This window comes from Cetorhinus maximus, chromosome 16 (assembly GCF_964194155.1).
Source record: "Cetorhinus maximus chromosome 16, sCetMax3.hap1.1, whole genome shotgun sequence".
Classification (NCBI taxonomy): Eukaryota; Metazoa; Chordata; class Chondrichthyes; order Lamniformes; family Cetorhinidae; genus Cetorhinus; species Cetorhinus maximus.
The window spans coordinates 104,733,353-104,753,388 of record NC_135894.1 but is presented as its reverse complement, the minus strand read 5'-3'; the positions used below and the strand labels follow the sequence as shown (position 1 = coordinate 104,753,388).

The window sequence follows — 20,036 nt, the reverse complement described above, 5'->3', positions numbered from 1 at the left end:
GACAGTGCAGCGCTCCCTCAGTACTGAGCCTCCTACAGTGCAGTGCTCCCTCAGTACTGAGCCTCCTACAGTGCAGTGCTCCCTCAGTACTGAGCCTCCTACAGTGCAGCACTCCCTCGGTACTGATCCTCTGACAATGCAGCACTCCCTCAGTACTGACCCTCTGACAGTGCAGCACTCCCTCAGCACTGACCCTCTGACAGTGCAGCGCTCCCTCAGTACTGACCCTCTGACAGTGCAGTGCTCCCTCAGTACTGACCCTCTGACAGTGCAGCGCTCCCTCAGTACTGACCCTCTGACAGTGCAGCACTCCCTCAGTACTGACCCTCTGACAGTGTAGCATTCTGTCAGTGACATGGAGTAGATGCACTGTGCTATGTGACAATTTGTGTTTGTCTATTTTATTCAGACAGCCTCCTGGCAGGTATTTCTCAGCCAGTGAAGTTCACCATACAGACAGGACATTACACAGTGAAGCCTGGAGACGCACTGCAACTGAGCATCACTGACACTCTGCCAATTCTACATTCGGCAAGCAGCACTGCCACTGTCTCCACCAACAGCGGAGGTGAGTCACTCACATACTGATCAGCCATGACACAGAGCCATTTGGGACAGGGATGGAGAACCTGGACAGACTGAGTTCCACTGCTCTTACCAATGCCTGCTGCTGCCTAACAGACAACTCATGGAAATTGTCTATCTGTTCCCAATAGGGGACTGGCCTGAATCAGCTTCTGTTGGTCTCTGCCCTTTTAGTAATAATGGGGAATAAAGAGATATAAAATAACTGAAGTCACTTCAAGAGCATGAGAAGTGCAAAATTTTAAAGCATCACTTTACACCTGTCCCCATGCTGTGCCTGTCCTGGGAGTGTTTGATGGGGACAGTGTAGAGGGAGCTTTACTCTGTATCTAACCCCGTGCTGTACCTGTCCTGGGAGTGTTTGATGGGGACAGTGTAGAGGGAGCTTTACTCTGTATCTAACCCCGTGCTGTACCTGTCCTGGGAGTGTTTGATGGGGACAGTGTAGAGGGAGCTTTACTCTGTATCTAACCCCGTGCTGTACCTGCCCTGGGAGTGTTTGATGGGGACAGTGTAGAGGGAGCTTTACTCTGTATCTAACCCCGTGCTGTACCTGTCCTGGGAGTGTTTGATGGGGACAGTGTAGAGGGAGCTTTACTCTGTTTCTAACCCCGTGCTGTACCTGTCCTGGGAGTGTTTGATGGGGACAGTGTAGAGGGAGCTTTACTCTGTATCTAACCCCGTGCTGTACCTGCCCTGGGAGTGTTTGATGGGGACAGTGTAGAGGGAGCTTTACTTTGTATCTAACCCCGTGCTGTCCCTGTCCTGGGAGTGTTTGATGGGGACAGTGTAGAGGGAGCTTTACTCTGTTTCTAACCCCGTGCTGTCCCTGTCCTGGGAGTGTTTGATGGGGACAGTGTAGAGGGAGCTTTACTCTGTTTCTAACCCCGTGCTGTACCTGCCCTGGGAGTGTTTGATGGGGACAGTGTAGAGGGAGCTTTACTCTGTTTCTAACCCCGTGCTGTACCTGCCCTGGGAGTGTTTGATGGGGACAGTGTAGAGGGAGCTTTACTCTGTTTCTAACCCCGTGCTGTACCTGTCCTGGGAGTGTTTGATGGGGACAGTGTAGAGGGAGCTTTACTCTGTATCTAACCCCGTGCTGTACCTGTCCTGGGAGTGTTTGATGGGGACAGTGTAGAGGGAGCTTTACTCTGTATCTAACCCCGTGCTGTACCTGTCCTGGGAGTGTTTGATGGGGACAGTGTAGAGGGAGCTTTACTCTGTATCTAACCCCGTGCTGTACCTGTCCTGGGAATGCAGGAGTGTGGTACAGGTTGATATCCCTAATCTGAAACTCTTGGGGCTGATTGTGTTTCAGTTTCCGATGTTTTTGTTTTTCAGGATGTATGTACAATCGGCCTGGGGATACTTACATTACAACATTAAACTTACATTACAGCAGCTGAATCTTTGGCTAGCTATAGTCTAAAGTAAATAAAATAGCTAGAAAAGCAGGGTAAGGTCGGCAAGGATTGTGTCAGCTCGGGTCACAAACGTCCCGAGGGTCTGTTGGGTTTTTGGAAGTAGGGATAAAGGATATTTGACTGTGTTAACAATCTGAACTGTGTGTTGAACAGTGGGGCAGTAGGATCCCCTGCCTTCAGCACAACACTGCTAGTTTATAACAAAGGTCTTTTTAATTTAATTTTAAAACAACTTGTGTGTTCTTTTCAAATAGACAAAATCTCTGAGGCTCCCTTAGCCATTGAGTCATCTGGAAAGATCACCAGCATCACCCTGCCACTGGCTGCTGCTTATCACCAGATCGAGTTTGAACTTCATGTTATCTGTCACATGCCGTCCACACTGCCAACTCCTCCAGACTCGGAGAGGCCCAGCACCGACTTAAAGGCAATTCGCAAAGGTCACGAGAAAACCAAACTGGACATCCCCTGTATGACTTCCATCGAACAGAAGGTGCAGTCAGAGTGCTGCGTTGTTGAGGGGAGTGTGAGGGCAGAGAGAGGGACAGTGATCGCTGTGTAGAGGAAGGGGGATCACTGTGTCAGTGTGCTGCGTCGGAGGGGGCTGCGTCGGAGGGGGCTGCGTGTCGGAGGGTTGCGGCGTGTCGGAGGGGGCTGCGTGTCGGAGGGTTGCTGCGTGTCGGAGGGTTGCTGCGTGTCGGAGGGTTGCTGCGTGTCGGAGGGTTGCTGCGTGTCGGAGGGGGCTGCGTGTCGGAGGGGGCGGCGTGTCGGAGGGTTGCGGCGTGTCGGAGGGTTGCGGCGTGTCGGAGGGTTGCTGCGTGTCGGAGGGTTGCGGCGTGTCGGAGGGTTGCTGCGTGTCGGAGGGGGCTGCGTGTCGGAGGGGGCTGCGTGTCGGAGGGGGCTGCGTGTCGGAGGGTTGCTGCGTGTCGGAGGGGGCTGCGTGTCGGAGGGTTGCGGCGTGTCGGAGGGTTGCGGCGTGTCGGAGGGTTGCTGCGTGTCGGAGGGGGCTGCGTGTCGGAGGGTTGCGGCGTGTCGGAGGGTTGCTGCGTGTCGGAGGGTTGCTGCGTGTCGGAGGGGGCTGCGTGTCGGAGGGTTGCTGCGTGTCGGAGGGTTGCTGCGTGTCGGAGGGTTGCTGCGTGTCGGAGGGTTGCTGCGTGTCGGAGGGTTGCTGCGTGTCGGAGGGTTGCTGCGTGTCGGAGGGTTGCTGCGTGTCGGAGGGTTGCTGCGTGTCGGAGGGTTGCTGCGTGTCGGAGGGTTGCTGCGTGTCGGAGGGTTGCTGCGTGTCGGAGGGTTGCTGCGTGTCGGAGGGTTGCTGCGTGTCGGAGGGTTGCTGCGTGTCGGAGGGTTGCTGCGTGTCGGAGGGTTGCTGCGTGTCGGAGGGTTGCTGCGTGTCGGAGGGTTGCTGCGTGTCGGAGGGTTGCTGCGTGTCGGAGGGTTGCTGCGTGTCGGAGGGTTGCTGCGTGTCGGAGGGGGCTGCGTGTCGGAGGGTTGCTGCGTGTCGGAGGGGGCTGCGTGTCGGAGGGTTGCTGCGTGTCGGAGGGTTGCTGCGTGTCGGAGGGTTGCTGCGTGTCGGAGGGGGCTGCGTGTCGGAGGGTTGCTGCGTGTCGGAGGGTTGCTGCGTGTCGGAGGGTTGCTGCGTGTCGGAGGGTTGCGGCGTGTCGGAGGGGGCTGCGTGTCGGAGGGTTGCTGCGTGTCGGAGGGTTGCTGCGTGTCGGAGGGGGCTGCGTGTCGGAGGGGGCTGCGTGTCGGAGGGTTGCTGCGTGTCGGAGGGTTGCGGCGTGTCGGAGGGTTGCGGCGTGTCGGAGGGGGCTGCGTGTCGGAGGGTTGCGGCGTGTCGGAGGGGGCTGCGTGTCGGAGGGTTGCTGCGTGTCGGAGGGGGCTGCGTGTCGGAGGGGGCTGCGTGTCGGAGGGGGCTGCGTGTCGGAGGGTTGCTGCGTGTCGGAGGGGGCTGCGTGTCGGAGGGGGCTGCGTGTCGGAGGGTTGCTGCGTGTCGGAGGGGGCTGCGTGTCGGAGGGTTGCTGCGTGTCGGAGGGTTGCTGCGTGTCGGAGGGTTGCTGCGTGTCGGAGGGGGCTGCGTGTCGGAGGGGGCTGCGTGTCGGAGGGTTGCTGCGTGTCGGAGGGTTGCTGCGTGTCGGAGGGGGCTGCGTGTCGGAGGGTTGCTGCGTGTCGGAGGGTTGCTGCGTGTCGGAGGGTTGCTGCGTGTCGGAGAGGTGTATTGAGCTCTGTCCTTCAGATGCCGTTGTGTTTAATAACTTTTTTTTATATAAGCAGATTTCCATCGACTGTCCCTGGTCCATTTATTCCACGCTCATCTCCCTGACCTTCAATATACCATTCAACGCCAAACACTCACTCCTATCATCCGGTCGCAGGTAAAGCTGCTTCTTAACAGGACTTTCCATCTCTCTTACCAGTTCTTACAGACAGTACAGGAGTTGTTACAAACTGCAGAATACAGTGTCATCAGGAACAGCGATGGAGTGGAATGGGAAACGGGGAATGGGACGGGTACAGGAACAGGGAACTGGAACGGGAATGGGAGGGGAATGGGGAGGGATTGTAACTGCGATTGTGCCTGTCCCTAATTCTCTCCCCCTCTCTCTTTTCCCTCTCTCTCTCCCTGTCGCCCTCTCTCTCTCCCTGTCGCCCTCTCTCTCCCTGTCGCCCTCTCTCTCCCTGTCGCCCTCTCTCTCCCTGTCGCCCTCTCTCTCCCTGTCGCCCTCTCTCTCCCTGTCGCCCTCTCTCTCCCTGTCGCCCTCTCTCTCCCTGTCGCCCTCTCTCTCCCTGTCGCCCTCTCTCTCCCTGTCGCCCTCTCTCTCCCTGTCGCCCTCTCTCTCCCTGTCGCCCTCTCTCTCCCTGTCGCCCTCTCTCTCCCTGTCGCCCTCTCTCTCCCTGTCGCCCTCTCTCTCCCTGTCGCCCTCTCTCTCCCTGTCGCCCTCTCTCTCCCTGTCGCCCTCTCTCTCCCTGTCGCCCTCTCTCTCCCTGTCGCCTCTCTCTCCCTGTCGCCCTCTCTCTCCCTGTCGCCCTCTCTCTCCCTGTCGCCCTCTCTCTCCCTGTCGCCCTCTCTCTCCCTGTCGCCCTCTCTCTCCCTGTCGCCCTCTCTCTCCCTGTCGCCCTCTCTCTCCCTGTCGCCCTCTCTCTCCCTGTCGCCCTCTCTCTCCCTGTCGCCCTCTCTCTCCCTGTCGCCCTCTCTCTCCCTGTCGCCCTCTCTCTCCCTGTCGCCCTCTCTCTCCCTGTCGCCCTCTCTCTCCCTGTCGCCCTCTCTCTCCCTGTCGCCCTCTCTCTCCCTGTCGCCCTCTCTCTCCCTGTCGCCCTCTCTCTCCCTGTCGCCCTCTCTCTCCCTGTCGCCCTCTCTCTCCCTGTCGCCCTCTCTCCCTGTCGCCCTCTCTCTCCCTGTCGCCCTCTCTCTCCCTGTCGCCCTCTCTCTCCCTGTCGCCCCCTCTCTCCCTCTCGCCCCCTCTCTCCCTCTCGCCCCCTCTCTCCCTCTCGCCCCCTCTCTCCCTCTCGCCCCTCTCTCCCTCTCGCCCCCTCTCTCCCTCTCGCCCCCTCTCTCCCTCTCGCCCCCTCTCTCCCTCTCGCCCCCTCTCTCCCTCTCGCCCCTCTCTCCCTCTCGCCCCCTCTCTCCTCTCGCCCCCTCTCTCCCTCTCGCCCCCTCTCTCCCTCTCGCCCCCTCTCTCCCTCTCGCCCCCTCTCTCCCTCTCGCCCCCTCTCTCCCTCTCGCCCCCTCTCTCCCTCTCGCCCCCTCTCTCCCTCTCGCCCCCTCTCTCCCTCTCGCCCCCTCTCTCCCTCTCGCCCCCTCTCTCCCTCTCGCCCCCTCTCTCCCTCTCGCCCCCTCTCTCCCTCTCGCCCCCTCTCTCCCTCTCGCCCCCTCTCTCCCTCTCGCCCCCTCTCTCCCTCTCGCCCCCTCTCTCCCTCTCGCCCCCTCTCTCCCTCTCGCCCCCTCTCTCCCTCTCGCCCCCTCTCTCCCTCTCGCCCCCTCTCTCCCTCTCGCCCCCTCTCTCCCTCTCGCCCCCTCTCTCCCTCTCGCCCCCTCTCTCCCTCTCGCCCCCTCTCTCCCTCTCGCCCCCTCTCTCCCTCTCGCCCCCTCTCTCCCTCTCGCCCCCTCTCTCCCTCTCGCCCCCTCTCTCCCTCTCGCCCCCTCTCTCCCTCTCGCCCCCTCTCTCGCTCTCGCCCCCTCTCTCGCTCTCGCCCCCTCTCTCGCTCTCGCCCCGTCTCTCGCTCTCTCTGGCATAATCTATTTTGTATTACTGAATGTGCTGAATGTTTGATGATCCATTCCATGGCTCTGTACTGGTTATTCAGTTTCTCTATCTCTCCTCTGCCCGACAGGAAGTACCTGCAGGTGTGTGTCCGCAACCTGTCGGACATTGATTTCAGGTTGTTTGACCCTCAGCTGGTGAAAGTTTCCAATAGCTCGGAGCTAAGCTTTGTGTCAATGAATTCCCTCAAACAGCAGGTAAGGTTCCTCTGGGCTGTTTAACAAGATTTCCTTCTCCAACTGCGACTGAGACACTCTTGTTCCCCTCTCCCTCACCCCCTTCCTCTCTCGCCAGTGGGTTCCTGACTCTCCGTGTTTGATGGTCAGTGGGATGGTCCCAAGACTGGGAGGGGGCTGTAATGAGCATTTCATGATATGTGGGTGTCAATAGCAAGCCCAGTATTTATTGCCCATCCCTAATTGCCCTTGAACTGAGTGACTTGCTCGGCCATTTAACAGTCACCCACATTGCTGTGGGTCTGGAGTCACATGTAGGCCAGACCAGGTAAGGACGGCAGATTTCCCTCCCTAAAGGACCAGATGGGTGTTTACTGCAATCGGTGATAGCTTCGTGCTTGCTTTTAATTCCAGATTAATTCATTAAATTTAAACTCCACCAGCTGGTGTGGTGGGATTTGGACCCATGTCCCTAGACCATTAGCCTCAGCGTCTGGTTTGCTGGTCCAGTAACATTGCCATTAAGCCACCATCTACTCAAATCATCAGTTTATCCCGGTCCTCGATGAGAGACGTAAAAGTTTTCACTCTCCAGACCTTTGGAATAATCCCCGCTGGGGAGAAGGGGCCTATCACAATCCCCGCTGGGGAGAAGGGGCCTATCACAATCCCCGCTGGGGAGAAGGGGCCTATCACAATCCCCGCTGGGGAGAAGGGGCCTATCACAATCCCCGCTGGGGAGAAGGGGCCTATCACAATCCCCGCTGGGGAGAAGGGGCCTATCACAATCCCCGCTGGGGAGAAGGAGCCTATCACAGTCCCCGCTGGGGAGAAGGGGCCTATCACAATCCCCGCTGGGGAGAAGGAGCCTATCACAGTCCCCGCTGGGGAGAAGGGGCCTATCACAGTCCCCGCTGTGGGAGAAGGAGCCTATCACAATCCCCGCTGGGGAGAAGGGGCCTATCACAATCCCCGCTGGGGAGAAGGGGCCTATCACAATCCCCGCTGGGGAGAAGGGGCCTATCACAATCCCCGCTGGGGAGAAGGGGCCTATCACAATCCCCGCTGGGGAGAAGGGGCCTATCACAATCCCCGCTGGGGAGAAGGGGCCTATCACAATCCCCGCTGGGGAGAAGAAGCCTATCACAATCCCCGCTGGGGAGAAGGGGCCTATCACAATCCCCGCTGGGGAGAAGGGGCCTATCACAATCCCCGCTGGGGAGAAGGGGCCTATCACAGTCCCCGCTGTGGGAGAAGGAGCCTATCACAATCCCCGCTGGGGAGAAGGGGCCTATCACAATCCCTGCTGGGGAGAAGGGGCCTATCACAATCCCCGCTGGAGAGAAGGGGCCTATCATGTAAAGGTCTGGAGAAGCTCAATGCTGAGAGGCTGTTTCCACTGGCTGCAGGTGGAGCATCTCAGTCTCAGGGTCAGGGGTCTGCCTTTTAGGACCGAGATACAAATATACAAATTAGCAGCAGGAGTTGGCCGCTCGGCACACCAAACCTGCTCTCCCACTCAATAAGATCATGGCTGGTCTGACTGTAATCTTAACCCCACATCCCTGCCTATCCCCGATAACCTTTCACCCCCTTCTTAATCTAGAATCTATCTAGCTCTGCCTGAAATATTCAAAGACTCTGCATCCATCGCCTTTTGGGGAAGAGAATTCCAAAGACTCACTAACCTCTGAGAGAAAAAAAATCTCCTCATCTCTGTCTTAAATGAGCGACCCCTGGTTCTAGATTCTCCCACAAGAGGAAACATCCTCTCCACATCCCCCCTGTCAAGACCCCTCAGGTTCTTAAAGGTTTCAATCAAGTCTCCTCTTACTCTTCTAAACTCCAGTGGATACAAGCCTAACCTGTCCAACCTTTTCTCATAAGACAAACCACCCATTCCTGGTATTAGTCTGGTAAACCTTCTCTGAACTGCTTCTAACGCAGTTACATCTTTCTTTAAATAAGGAGACCAATACTGTACACAATGCTCCAGATGTGGTCTCACCAATGCCCAGTGCAACTGAAGCATAACCTCCCTACTTTTGTAATCGATTCCCCTCACAATAAGTGATAACATTCTATGACCTTTCCTAATTACCTGCTGTACCTGCATACTAACCTTTTGTGATTCATGTACCAGGACACCCAGATCCCTCTGAATCTCAGAGCTCTGCAATCTCTCACCATTTACATAATGAGCTTTTTTATTCTTCCTGTCAAAGTGGACAATTTCACATTTGCCCACATTATACTCCATTTGCCAAATCTTTTCCCACTCATTTAACCTATCAATATCTCTTTGTAGCCTCCTTATGTCCTCTTCACAATTTACTTTCCTACCTATCTGTGTGTCATCAGCAAATTTAGCAACCATTCCTTCAGTCCCTTCATCCAAGGATGAGGGGAAGTTTCTTCATTGAAAGGGTTGTGATTCGGTGGAACTCTCTATCCCAGAGTGAATGCTCAGTCATTGAGGATATTCCAGACTGAGATTGATAGATTTTTAAGCTATAAGAGAATTTAGGGATATGGGGATGGACATAGAAACATAGAAACTAGGATCAGGAGTAGGCCATTCAGCCCTTCAAGCCTGCTCCGCCATTCATTATGATCATGGCTGATCATCCAACTCAATAGCCTGCTCCCACTTTCTCCCCATATCCTTTGACCCCTTTCACCCCAAGAGCTATATCTAACTCCTTCTTGAAAACATACAATGTTTTGGCCTCAACTACTTTTTGTGGTAACGAATTCCACAGGCTCACCACTCTCTGGGTGAAGAAATTTCTCCTCATCTCAGTCCTAAATGGTCTACCCCATATCCTCAGACTGTAACCCCTGGTTCTGGACTCCCCCACCATCGTGAACATCCTTTCTGCATCTACCCTGTCTAGTCCTGTTAGAATTTTATAGGTTTCTAGGAGATCCCCCCTCATTCTTCTGAACTCCAGTGAATATAATCCTAACCGACTCAATCTCTCCTCATATGTCAGTCCCGCCATCCCAGGAATCAGTCGGGTAAACCTTCGCTGCACTCCCTCTATAGCAAGTACAACCTTCCTCAGATAAGGAGACCAAAACTGCACACAATATTCCAGGTGTGGTCTCACCAAGGCCCTGTACAACTGCAGCAAGACATCCCTGTTCCTGTACTCGAATCCTCTCGCTATGAAGGCCAACATACCATTTACCTTCTTTACCACCTGCTGCACCTGCATGCTTACCTTCAGCGATTGGTGTACGAGGACACCCAGATCTCGTTGCACATTCCCCTCTCTCAATTTATAGCCATTCAGATAATAATCTGCCTTCCTGTTTTTGCTACCAAAATGGATAACCTCACATTTATCCACATTATACTGCATCTGCCATGCATTTGCCCACTCACTCAGCTTGTCCAAATCCCACTGAAGCATCTCTGCATCCTCCTCACAGCTCACCCTCCCACCCAGCTTTGTGTCATCTGCAAATTTGGAGATATTACATTTAAGCAGGGAGAGATTAACATTGGCCATGTGGTCTTGTTGGATGGGATCTACATGTGCTCTGTTTTATTGCCTCAGCACATGTACAGCAAGCAAGTCACCTTTTTCCTGTGGGAGTTCAAGTGGAGCCAGGAACCAAGGGCCTCTGTGCATTGCCAATTCAGTGTGGATTTCAGACCGCTGCCAGGCCAGGAACTTGGATCGATGAAACCATTTACCTACGAGCTCAAACTAGACAATTTCTGTGTAAGTTGAAGTTGCAGATCCTGGGTCTTCAGGTGGTAAGGAATGAAGCCACAGGATGTTGTGGATCTGGGTAGGTCACCATTAACATTGTCTCGTTTCTTCACAGGAACTGCCCAGTTTCTTTGTGTTCCTGACAATATCTCAGATTTCCCCATTGCTTCTCTCTGTGTTTGGAGGTTATCTTTGCTCCAATTACACTGGCTCGCTCTTTGCTAACTATTTACAATGTATGTTTTTAATTCATTCACGGGATGTGGGCTTCGCTGGCTGGGCCAGCACTTATTGCCCATCCCTAGTTGCCCTTGAGAAGGTGATGGTGAGCTGCCTTCTTGAACTGCTGCAGCCCATGTGGTGTAGGTACACCCACAGTGCTGTTAGGGAGGGAGTTCCAGGATTTTGACCCAGCGACAGTGAAGGACCAGTGTATGTAATGCGCCTGTCTCTCCCCTCACCTTGTACTGTACAATAACCCTGCCCCCTGACCCTGTAATATACAGTAACCCTGCCCCCTGCCCCCTGCACTGTACTGTAACCCTGCCCCCTGCACTGTACTGTAACCCTGCCCCCTGTACTGTACAGTAACCCTGCCCCCTGCACTGTACTGTAACCCTGCCCCCTGTACTGTACAGTAACCCTGCCCCCTGTACTGTACAGTAACCCTGCCCCCTGTACTGTACAGTAACCCTGCCCCCTGTACTGTACAGTAACCCTACCCCCTGTACTGTACAGTAACCCTGCCCCCTGTACTTTACAGTAACCCTGCCCCCTGTACTGTGCCGTAACCCTGCCCCCTGTACTGTACAGTAACCCTGCCCCCTGTACTGTGCCGTAACCCTGCCCCCTGTACTGTACAGTAACCCTGCCCCCTGTACTGTACAGTAACCCTGCCCCCTGTACTGTGCCGTAACCCTGCCCCCTGTACTGTGCCGTAACCCTGCCCCCTGTACTGTGCCGTAACCCTGCCCCCTGTACTGTACCGTAACCCTGCCCCCTGTACTGTGCCGTAACCCTGCCCCCTGTACTGTGCCGTAACCCTGCCCCCTGTACTGTGCCGTAACCCTGCCCCCTGTACTGTGTTGTAACCCTGCTCTCTCTCCTCAGACTCTATATGATGTTAAAGCTGAAATATTCCCTCCCCTTGGAGCTGAGATGTGTAAAATGGGAACACTGTGCAACCTGGAAGTGTCGATTGTGCGTCTGTCTGACATCACCGAGGTGGATAAGGATGAAGCTTTAGTGGAGTGCGATGGGTATTGTACCACGAAGCTGATGTATGAAGGTAACGGTGTTTCTTGGGGGCACAGCTCTATCCACTCTCAGAAAGTCTGTGTTTTCAGCTGCACCGGATTTTAACCCATAAGCTGCAGTGTTTACAGGATAATGGCTCCCTGTGTCAGTCAGTGTCTGAACCATTGATAGGAATGAACCTGGCGCCTCTTCAATTCACTTAAAACCTCTAATTTGTCATTGGGTGGATTGAGCCCAGATTCTCTGGCGTTTATAAGAATGACAGTTGACCTCACTGACAGGTGTATCTGCTGGCTGGAGAGTCTAGGGATGGTCACAGTCTCAGAATAATGGGCTGATTAATAAGGACTGAGATGGTGAATCTATGGAATTCTCTACCACAGAGAGCTCGGGAAGCTCCATCGCTAAGTACGCTCAAGACAGAGATTAATATATATTTGGACTCGAAAGGAATCAAGGGATTGATTGGGACAGTGAGGTTGATGTGGGATTTTGGCGATGAGACCTTAAGATGTTACATTACCTCTTCCTGCTCTTATATTTAACATTCTCGTATTATAATTCACTTCCTTTTCCTTAGTCACACCGAGACATCAACACCCACCCTTCCAAAAAAACTTTACTCTGTATCTAACCCCGTGCTGTACCTGTCCTGGGAGTGCTTGATGGGGACAGTGTAGAGGGGGCTTTACTCTGTAACTAACCCCGTGCTGTACCTGTCCTGGGAGTGTTTGATGGGGACAGTGTAGAGGGAGCTTTACTCTGTATCTAACCCCGTGCTGTGCCTGTCCTGGGAGTGCTTGATGGGGACAGTGTAGAGGGAGCTTTACTCTGTATCTAACCCCGTGCTGTACCTGTCCTGGGAGTGTTTGATGGGGACAGTGTAGAGGGAGCTTTACTCTGTATCTAACCCCGTGCTGTACCTGTCCTGGGAGTGTTTGATGGGAACAGTGTAGAGGGAGCTTTACTCTGTATCTAACCCTGTGCGGTGCCTGTCCTGGGAGTGTTTGATGGGGACAGTGTAGAGGGAGCTTTACTCTGTATCTAACCCCGTGCTGTATCTGTCCTGGGAGTGTTTGATGTGGACAGTGTAGAGTGAGCTTTACTCTGTATCTAACCCCGTGTTGTACCTGTCCTGGGAGTGTTTGATGGGAACAGTGTAGAGGGAGCTTTACTCTGTATCTAACCCTGTGCTGTGCCTGTCCTGGGAGTGTTTGATGGGGACAGTGTAGAGGGAGCTTTACTCTGTATCTAACCCCGTGCTGTACCTGTCCTGGGAGTGTTTGATGGGGACAGTATAGAGGGAGCTTTACTCTGTATCTAACCCCGTGCTGTACCTGTCCTGGGAGTGTTTGATGGGGACAGTGTAGAGGGAGCTTTACTCTGTATCTAACCCCGTGCTGTACCTGTCCTGGGAGTGTTTGATGGGGACAGTGTAGAGGGTGCTTTACTCTGTATCTAACCCCGTGCTGTACCTGTCCTGGGAGTGTTTGATGGGGACAGTGTAGAGGGTGCTTTACTCTGTATCTAACCCCGTGCTGTACCTGTCCTGGGAGTGTTTGATGGGGACAGTGTAGAGGGTGCTTTACTCTGTATCTAACCCCGTACTGCACCTGTCCTGGGAGTGTTTGATGGGGACAGTGTAGAGGGAGCTTTACTCTGTATCTAACCCCGTGCTGTACCTGCCCTGGGAGTGTTTGATAGGGACAGTGTAGAGGGAGCTTTCCTCTGTATCTAACCCCGGGCTGTACCTGTCCTGGGAGTGTTTGATGGGGACGGTGTAGAGGGAGCTTTACTCTGTATCTAGCCCTGTGCTGTCGCTGTCCTGGGAGTGTTTGATGGGGACAGTGTAGAGGGAGCTTTACTCTGTATCTAACCCTGTGCTGTACCTGTCCTGGGAATGTTTGATGGGGACAGTGTAGAGTGATCTAGCTGATGTTGACACTGTATATGAAGTGAAACATTCTCTGTTACCTGATGCTACAAGGTCTACAGCAGAAATATTGCTTCTAAGTGATTTGGGTTAAGATTGTATATGCCCTGGCTCCTGAGTCCTGCGGGTACTATCTTCAGCTGTGTAGAGCTTTGAAATGTTTTTTCCTTTTGCAGTTGTTGACAACAGCAGTAACTGGGCAGTGTGTGGGAAGAGCTCCGGAGTTATCTCCATGCCAGTTGCTGCCCGTGCCACTCACAAAGTTCACATGGAAGTGATGCCTCTGTTTGCTGGATTCCTCCCATTTCCTGATGTTAGACTCTTCAAGTACCTCCCGTTCCAGCCCAGCCCAACCGGACAAATGGACACGGGTAAGAGATTGAGGAATGGACCTTTAAGGATCAAGGATCCCCACAGGAGACCACGAGAGAGGAGCAAGGGTGTGGAGGGTCACAAGTTGGTTTAAAAAGCTGGTTAGAGGAGAAGGAATTGGCCAACAAGAGAGAAGGCCAGTGTTTGAGGGTGAGTGGGTGACTGTGTCAAACAGGATTCACTCCTGGATCTGATCACTGTGTACGTTGCTGATTTGGAACTGGACTCTGAGGGAATGGGGACCAAATTAGAAAAAACACTAAAGGAAACAGAGTAAATAATTCCGAGACCCGCAGGAAATGGCAGGAAAATCTTGAAAAGTTGCTGGAATGGGGATAAATGTTGGATGGAACTCATTACGGGTGAGGTGGTAGATTTTTATAAAAAGTAATAATTATACTTTGCACGGAGAAAATGTTGGGTGATGTGGAAGAGCAGAGAGATTTGGAACAGAAGATCATGAGAATTAGGAGCAGGAGTCGGCCACTCGGCCCCTCAAGCCTGTTCCCCCATTCAATAAGGTCAGGGCTGATCTGGATGTGGCTTTAGGGGCCAGATTGATCAGAACTTAAAAACAGCATTTCAAATGGTAATGGTCAGATTAAAACCTAATGGAATACTGAGATTTATGGCAAGAAGTTCAAAGTACAAACAGTCGTTTGCAAGTACAGAGCTTGAGTATTGCTGAAAAAAGACATTTTGTCGAAGTTTTTCGTCTTGCATTCATCAGGACAATTCGCAAGAAATACCAATGTCAGGGAAGCAACAACTTTATACTGTATGAGAAGAGAGTGCTGACTGGTTGGCAAGTTGACTCTGATTGGTAGAGGCGTTGCCATGGAGAATGCATCAGTTAATGGTGACCAACAGTTAACTCCCAAGTATTGTTTGAAATTTTAAACCAGGCAGCTTGACCCTGATTGGTCAAAGCATTGCCCTGAGGAATGAGCCAGCGAATGGCTGTTCCTTATTTTGTTTAGCTGAAACAGGCGCAATGATGTGTACATATTCTTTCTGTCTGCAAAGAACAGGGCCCCATGTGTTAATACATGTAGCTTCCAGCACATGCAAATGAACCACATCGGGAGCCCAGATGACAATCTGAAATTGGTTGTCAGCATAATTCTTAGCACAGTGAGGATTATTTAGCAAATGTTGTCCAATCATAGAATCACATCCAATGTCAGACACTGTGTTTTCAGTTGTGCAAACACGGGCTGGTTGGATACAGTCTGTACCTTGCCTGTTGTAGACAGCAGCTGGGATACGGTCCACCAGTCTTTGAAGTACAGTACTGGTGAGGACGGGTCTGTCACTGTATAACACTGGGGTACAGTACTGGTGGGGACAGGTCTGTCCCTGTATAACACGGGTACAGTACTGGTGCATCAGGTCTGTCACTGTATAACACTGGGGTACAGTACTGGTGGGGACAGATCTGTCACTGTATAACACTGGGGTACTGGTGGGTTTGGGTTCGGGTGATATCTGGGCTGGTATTTTTCCCTCCGTTGGCACTCTCTGTGGTGATGATTGTCTGATTGTCTGTCTCTGCTTCCTGCAGATAGTTGGATTGAAAACGACAGTTTGTCCTTGGACAGGAACCTTGATGACCAGGTAGAAAGCAGCAGTTTGCGGAGCAAGGGAAGCACGCATTCCTCAGGCGGCAGTGAGCACAAGGGCGTGCCGATGCCACACTTGTTACCATTCTCAACTGGGCAGGTCTTCAACACCAGTGCCAGCATGCAGATTCTTGTCATTCCCAGCCAGGATGACCACATGTTGGAGATTAATGTGACGTGACTGCAACCAATGATTTGACTGTGCTCTGTAACGTTATGTGAGTGTCCTGTGATGTGATGATGCTCTGTAATGTAACGCGAAGTTCCAGCTTTGGGATGTTACATGACAGTGATTTGTGACATGACGGTGCCCTAACATAACGTGACTGTCACTCTCTGTAAATGTTCCTGTACAGTGAGTTGCTGTGTGAGTGGTGTTGTAATTATGTTCTGTCTTTTTATCAATTACACCGAAAAATTAGTGACTCTCTTTCAATGAGAAAGAAATGATGTGATTTGATATAAAAGTCACTTTCTAGAGCAGGATTTACAGGAGCTGTTCAGCCTGTCACACACCCCAACAAAACCTGCACTGTCCCTGGACTCCAGCTGTACATATCCTGATATTCAGGGATTAGGGGTGACTCTGTGCACACTCCATGTGATACCAGCTCCTGGTTCTCCGTTTCTCTTGGTGAGGCTGCACCTCAAACCAGTGCCAGTGTCGGAGTGAAACTGCCAAACTGTGTGGGATGCACAGAGTCGCCCTCTGACAGGACTCTCTCACCACTGACCACACCTCAGTGATTATTCTCCCTTCCTGATTGTTTTTGATTGAAATGATTTCAGATCCAGACTGTGGTTGAATGAATAATTCTTTATTTATTTACATAATCCTTAATTTTTCATCCAGGTTTAATTATATAAATATATATATATATATATAGAGAGAAAGATTAATATAAGGTTTTGAAATTTGTGTTGGTGTGAGTGGGTTTCTGGGACAGTTCACATTAACCGAGACTGGACCATCTCAGTGGGGGCAAGTTCACCAGGCACCTGAGACATCCCCCACGCCCCACCCCAAACCCCCCCCACAGCTTCATTTCAATGCAATTCCCCAAAGACTGAGGGGCTGAGAGTCAGGTCAGGGGGTATCGATCTACATTTCTACCCCCGGGAGTTCAGTATTCACAATAAATAAAGTGATAATCTCGCGGCTTGTTACCCCTGTCAATCTCAGCCTTGTGTTAGTCATTACAGAGTGCAAATGCTGGATGTTCAGTAAACTGTCAGCATCCTAGAAACATCATAAAGATCGACATCCTCAACACTTGGATGCATTGAGTGTCTGATTTGTGTCTTTATGAACCTTCTGCTCAGTAACTCTTTGAAGAGTCAGTGAGGTTTCTCCTTAATCTGTGAACTGTTGGTTGGTGAGAGGGGGAGGGGAGAGATGGAGTGGGAGGGGAGAGATGGAGTGGGAGGGTGGGAGAGATGGAGTGGAGGGTGGGAGAGATGGAGTGGGAGGGTGGGAGAGATGGAGCGGGAGGGTGGGAGAGATGGAGCGGGAGGGTGGGAGAGATGGAGCGGGAGGGTGGGAGAGATGGAGCGGGAGGTGGGGGGAAGAGATGGAGCGGGAGGTGGGGGGAAGAGATGGAGCGGGAGGTGGGGGGAAGAGATGGAGCGGGAGGTGGGGGGAAGAGATGGAGCGGGAGGTGGGGGGGAGAGATGGAGCGGGAGGTGGGGGGAAGAGATGGAGCGGGAGGTGGGGGGAAGAGATGGAGCGGGAGGGTGGGAGAGATGGAGCGGGAGGGTGGGAGAGATGGAGCGGGAGGCTGGGAGAGATGGTGTGGAGGGTGGGAGAGATGGAGTGGGAGGGGAGAGTTGGTGTGGAGGGTGGGAGAGATGGAGCGGGAGGGTGGGAGAGATGGAGTGGGAGGGTGGGAGAGATGGAGCGGGAGGGTGGGAGAGATGGAGCGGGAGGGTGGGAGAGATGGAGCGGGAGGTGGGGGGAAGAGATGGAGCGGGAGGTGGGGGGAAGAGATGGAGCGGGAGGTTGGGAGAGATGGAGCGGGAGGTGGGGGGAGAGATGGAGCGGGAGGTGGGGGGGAGAGATGGAGCGGGAGGTGGGGGGGAGAGATGGAGCGGGAGGGTGGGGGGAAGAGATGGAGCGGGAGGTGGGGGGGAGAGATGGAGCGGGAGGGTGGGGGGAAGAGATGGAGCGGGAGGTGGGGGGGAGAGATGGAGCGGGAGGTGGGGGGAAGAGATGGAGCGGGAGGTGGGGGGGAGAGATGGAGCGGGAGGTGGGGGGGAGAGATGGAGCGGGAGGGTGGGAGAGATGGAGCGGGAGGTGGGGGGGAGAGATGGAGCGGGAGGGTGGGAGAGATGGAGCGGGAGGTGGGGGGAAGAGATGGAGCGGGGGGGGGGGGGGGGGGGGGAGAGATGGAGCGGGGGAGGGGGGGGGAAGAGATGGAGCGGGGGGGGGGGGGAGAGATGGAGCGGGGGGGGGGGGGGGGAGATGGAGCGGGGGGGGGGGAAGAGATGGAGCGGGAGGGGGGGGGGAAGAGATGGAGCGGGAGGGGGGGGGGAAGAGATGGAGCGGGGGAGGGGGGGGGAAGAGATGGAGCGGGGGGGGGGGGAAGAGATGGAGCGGGAGGGGGGGTGAAGAGATGGAGCGGGAGTGGGGGGGGGGAAGAGATGGAGCGGGAGGTGGGGGGAAGAGATGGAGCGGGAGGTGGGGGGAAGAGTTGGAGCGGGAGGCTGGGAGAGATGGTGTGGAGGGTGGGAGAGATGGAGTGGGAGGGGAGAGTTGGTGTGGAGGGTGGGAGAGACAGGGTGGGGTCCTTGAGCCATTGTTTTCACTTTGTGACCTGGGGCCTGAGTTGCGAAACCAGCTCGTGCACTTTCTCAGTGAACAGAATGACCGAGTGGCGAGAGGAATCTGTCCTAGAGAAAAACAGGATTTTTTAAAATTCATTCACGGGATGTGGACTCCTCTGGCTGGGCCAGCAGTTATTGCCCATCCCTAGTTGGCCTTGAGAAGGTGGTGGTGAGCTGCCTTCTTGAACCGCTGCAGTCCATGTGGTGTAGGTACACCCACAGTGCTGTTAGGAAGGGAGTTCCAGGATTTTGACCCAGCGACAGTGAAGGAACGGCGATATATTTCCAAGTCAGGATGGTGAGTGACTTTTGGAGGAAAACTTCCAGGTAGTGGTGTTCCCATCTGTCCGCTGCCCTTGTCCTTCTAGATGGTAGTGGTCGTGGTTTTGGAAGGTGCTGTCGAAGGACCCTTCGTGAGTTTCTGCAGTGCATCTGGTAGATGGTACACACTGCTGCTACTGTGCATCGGTGGTGGAGAGAGTGAATGTTTGAGGATGTGGTGCCAATCAAGTGGGCTGCTTTGTCCTGGATGGTGTCAAGCTTCTTGAGTTGTGGGAGCTGCACTCATCCAGGCAAGTGGAGAGTATTCCATCCCACTCCTGACTTGTGCCTTGTAGATGGCGGACAGGCTTTGGGGATTCAGGAGGTGAGTTACTGCAGGATTCCTAGCCTCTAACCTGCTCTTATAGCCACAGAGTTTATATGGCTAGTCCAGTTCAGTTTCTAGTCAATGGTAACCCCCAGGATGTTGATAGTGGGGGATTCAGTGATGGTAATGCCATTGAATGTCAAGGGGCGATGGTTAGATTGTCTCTTGTTGGAGATGGTCATTGCCTGACACTTGTGTGGTGCGAATGTTACTTGCCACTTGTCAGCCCAAGCCTGGATATTGTCCAGGACTTGCTGCTTTTGGACATGGACTGCTTCAGTATCTGAAGAGTTGCGAATGGTGCTGAACATTGTGCAATTATCAATGAACATCCCCACTTTGGAGCTTATGACCGAAGGAAGGTCATTGATGAAGACGGTTGGGCCGAGGACACTACCCTGAGGAACTCCTGCAGTGATGTCCTGGACCTGAGATGACTGACCTCCAACAACCACAACCATCTTCCTTTGTGCTAGATATGACTCCAAATGCTGCCTTGATGTCAAGGGCACCTCACTTCTGTAGTGCAGCTGTTTTGTGCATGTTTGAATCAAGGCTGTAATGAGGTCAGGAGCTGAGCGGCCCTGGCGGAACCCAAACTGAGCGTCAGTGAGCAGGTTATTGCTAAGCAAGTGCTGCTTGATAGCACTGTTGATGACCCCTTCCATCACTTTACAGATATGGAGAGTAGACTGATGGGGCGGTAATTGGCCAGGTTGGATTTGTTCTGCTTTTTGTGTACAGGACATACCTGGGCAATTTTCCACATTGCCGGGTAGATGCCAGTGTTGTAGCTGTACTGGAACAGCTTGGCTAGGGGCACGGCGAGTTCTGGAGCACAATTCTTCAGTACTATTGCCAGAATATTGTCAGGGCCCATAGTCTTTTCAACTAATGTGGAGTGAATCGAATTGGCTGAAGACTGACATCTGTGATGCTGGGGACCTCTGGTGGAGGCCGAGAGGATCATCCACTTGCTACAATCTTTATCCAGAAGTGCCAAATGCTTCAGCCTTATCTTTTGCACTGATGTGCTGGGCTCCTCCATCATTGAGGATGGGGATATTTGTGGAGCCTCCTCCTCCAGTGAGTTGTTTAATTGTCCACCACCATTCACGACTGGATGTGGCAGGACTGCAGAGCTTAGATCTGATCTGTTGGTTGTGGGATCACTTAGCTCTGTCTATCACTTGTTGCTTATGCTGTTTGGC

General features: G+C 53.5%; 1 protein-coding gene across 1 annotated transcript in view; it reads left to right on the top strand.

The window, feature by feature from the left end:
- The window catches only part of trappc10 (trafficking protein particle complex subunit 10), an 82,503-nt gene extending 65,877 nt beyond the window's left edge, over window positions 1-16,626 (top strand). The window contains exons 16-23 of the mRNA XM_078560424.1: window positions 410-568; window positions 2,264-2,502; window positions 4,281-4,381; window positions 6,339-6,465; window positions 10,011-10,178; window positions 11,280-11,457; window positions 13,536-13,730; window positions 15,296-16,626. Coding sequence (XP_078416550.1) covers window positions 410-568; window positions 2,264-2,502; window positions 4,281-4,381; window positions 6,339-6,465; window positions 10,011-10,178; window positions 11,280-11,457; window positions 13,536-13,730; window positions 15,296-15,534 — 1,406 coding nt within the window. The 3' untranslated portion in view covers window positions 15,535-16,626. The remainder of the gene's footprint in view (window positions 1-409; window positions 569-2,263; window positions 2,503-4,280; window positions 4,382-6,338; window positions 6,466-10,010; window positions 10,179-11,279; window positions 11,458-13,535; window positions 13,731-15,295) is intronic.
- The last annotated feature ends 3,410 nt before the right edge of the window (window positions 16,627-20,036 follow it).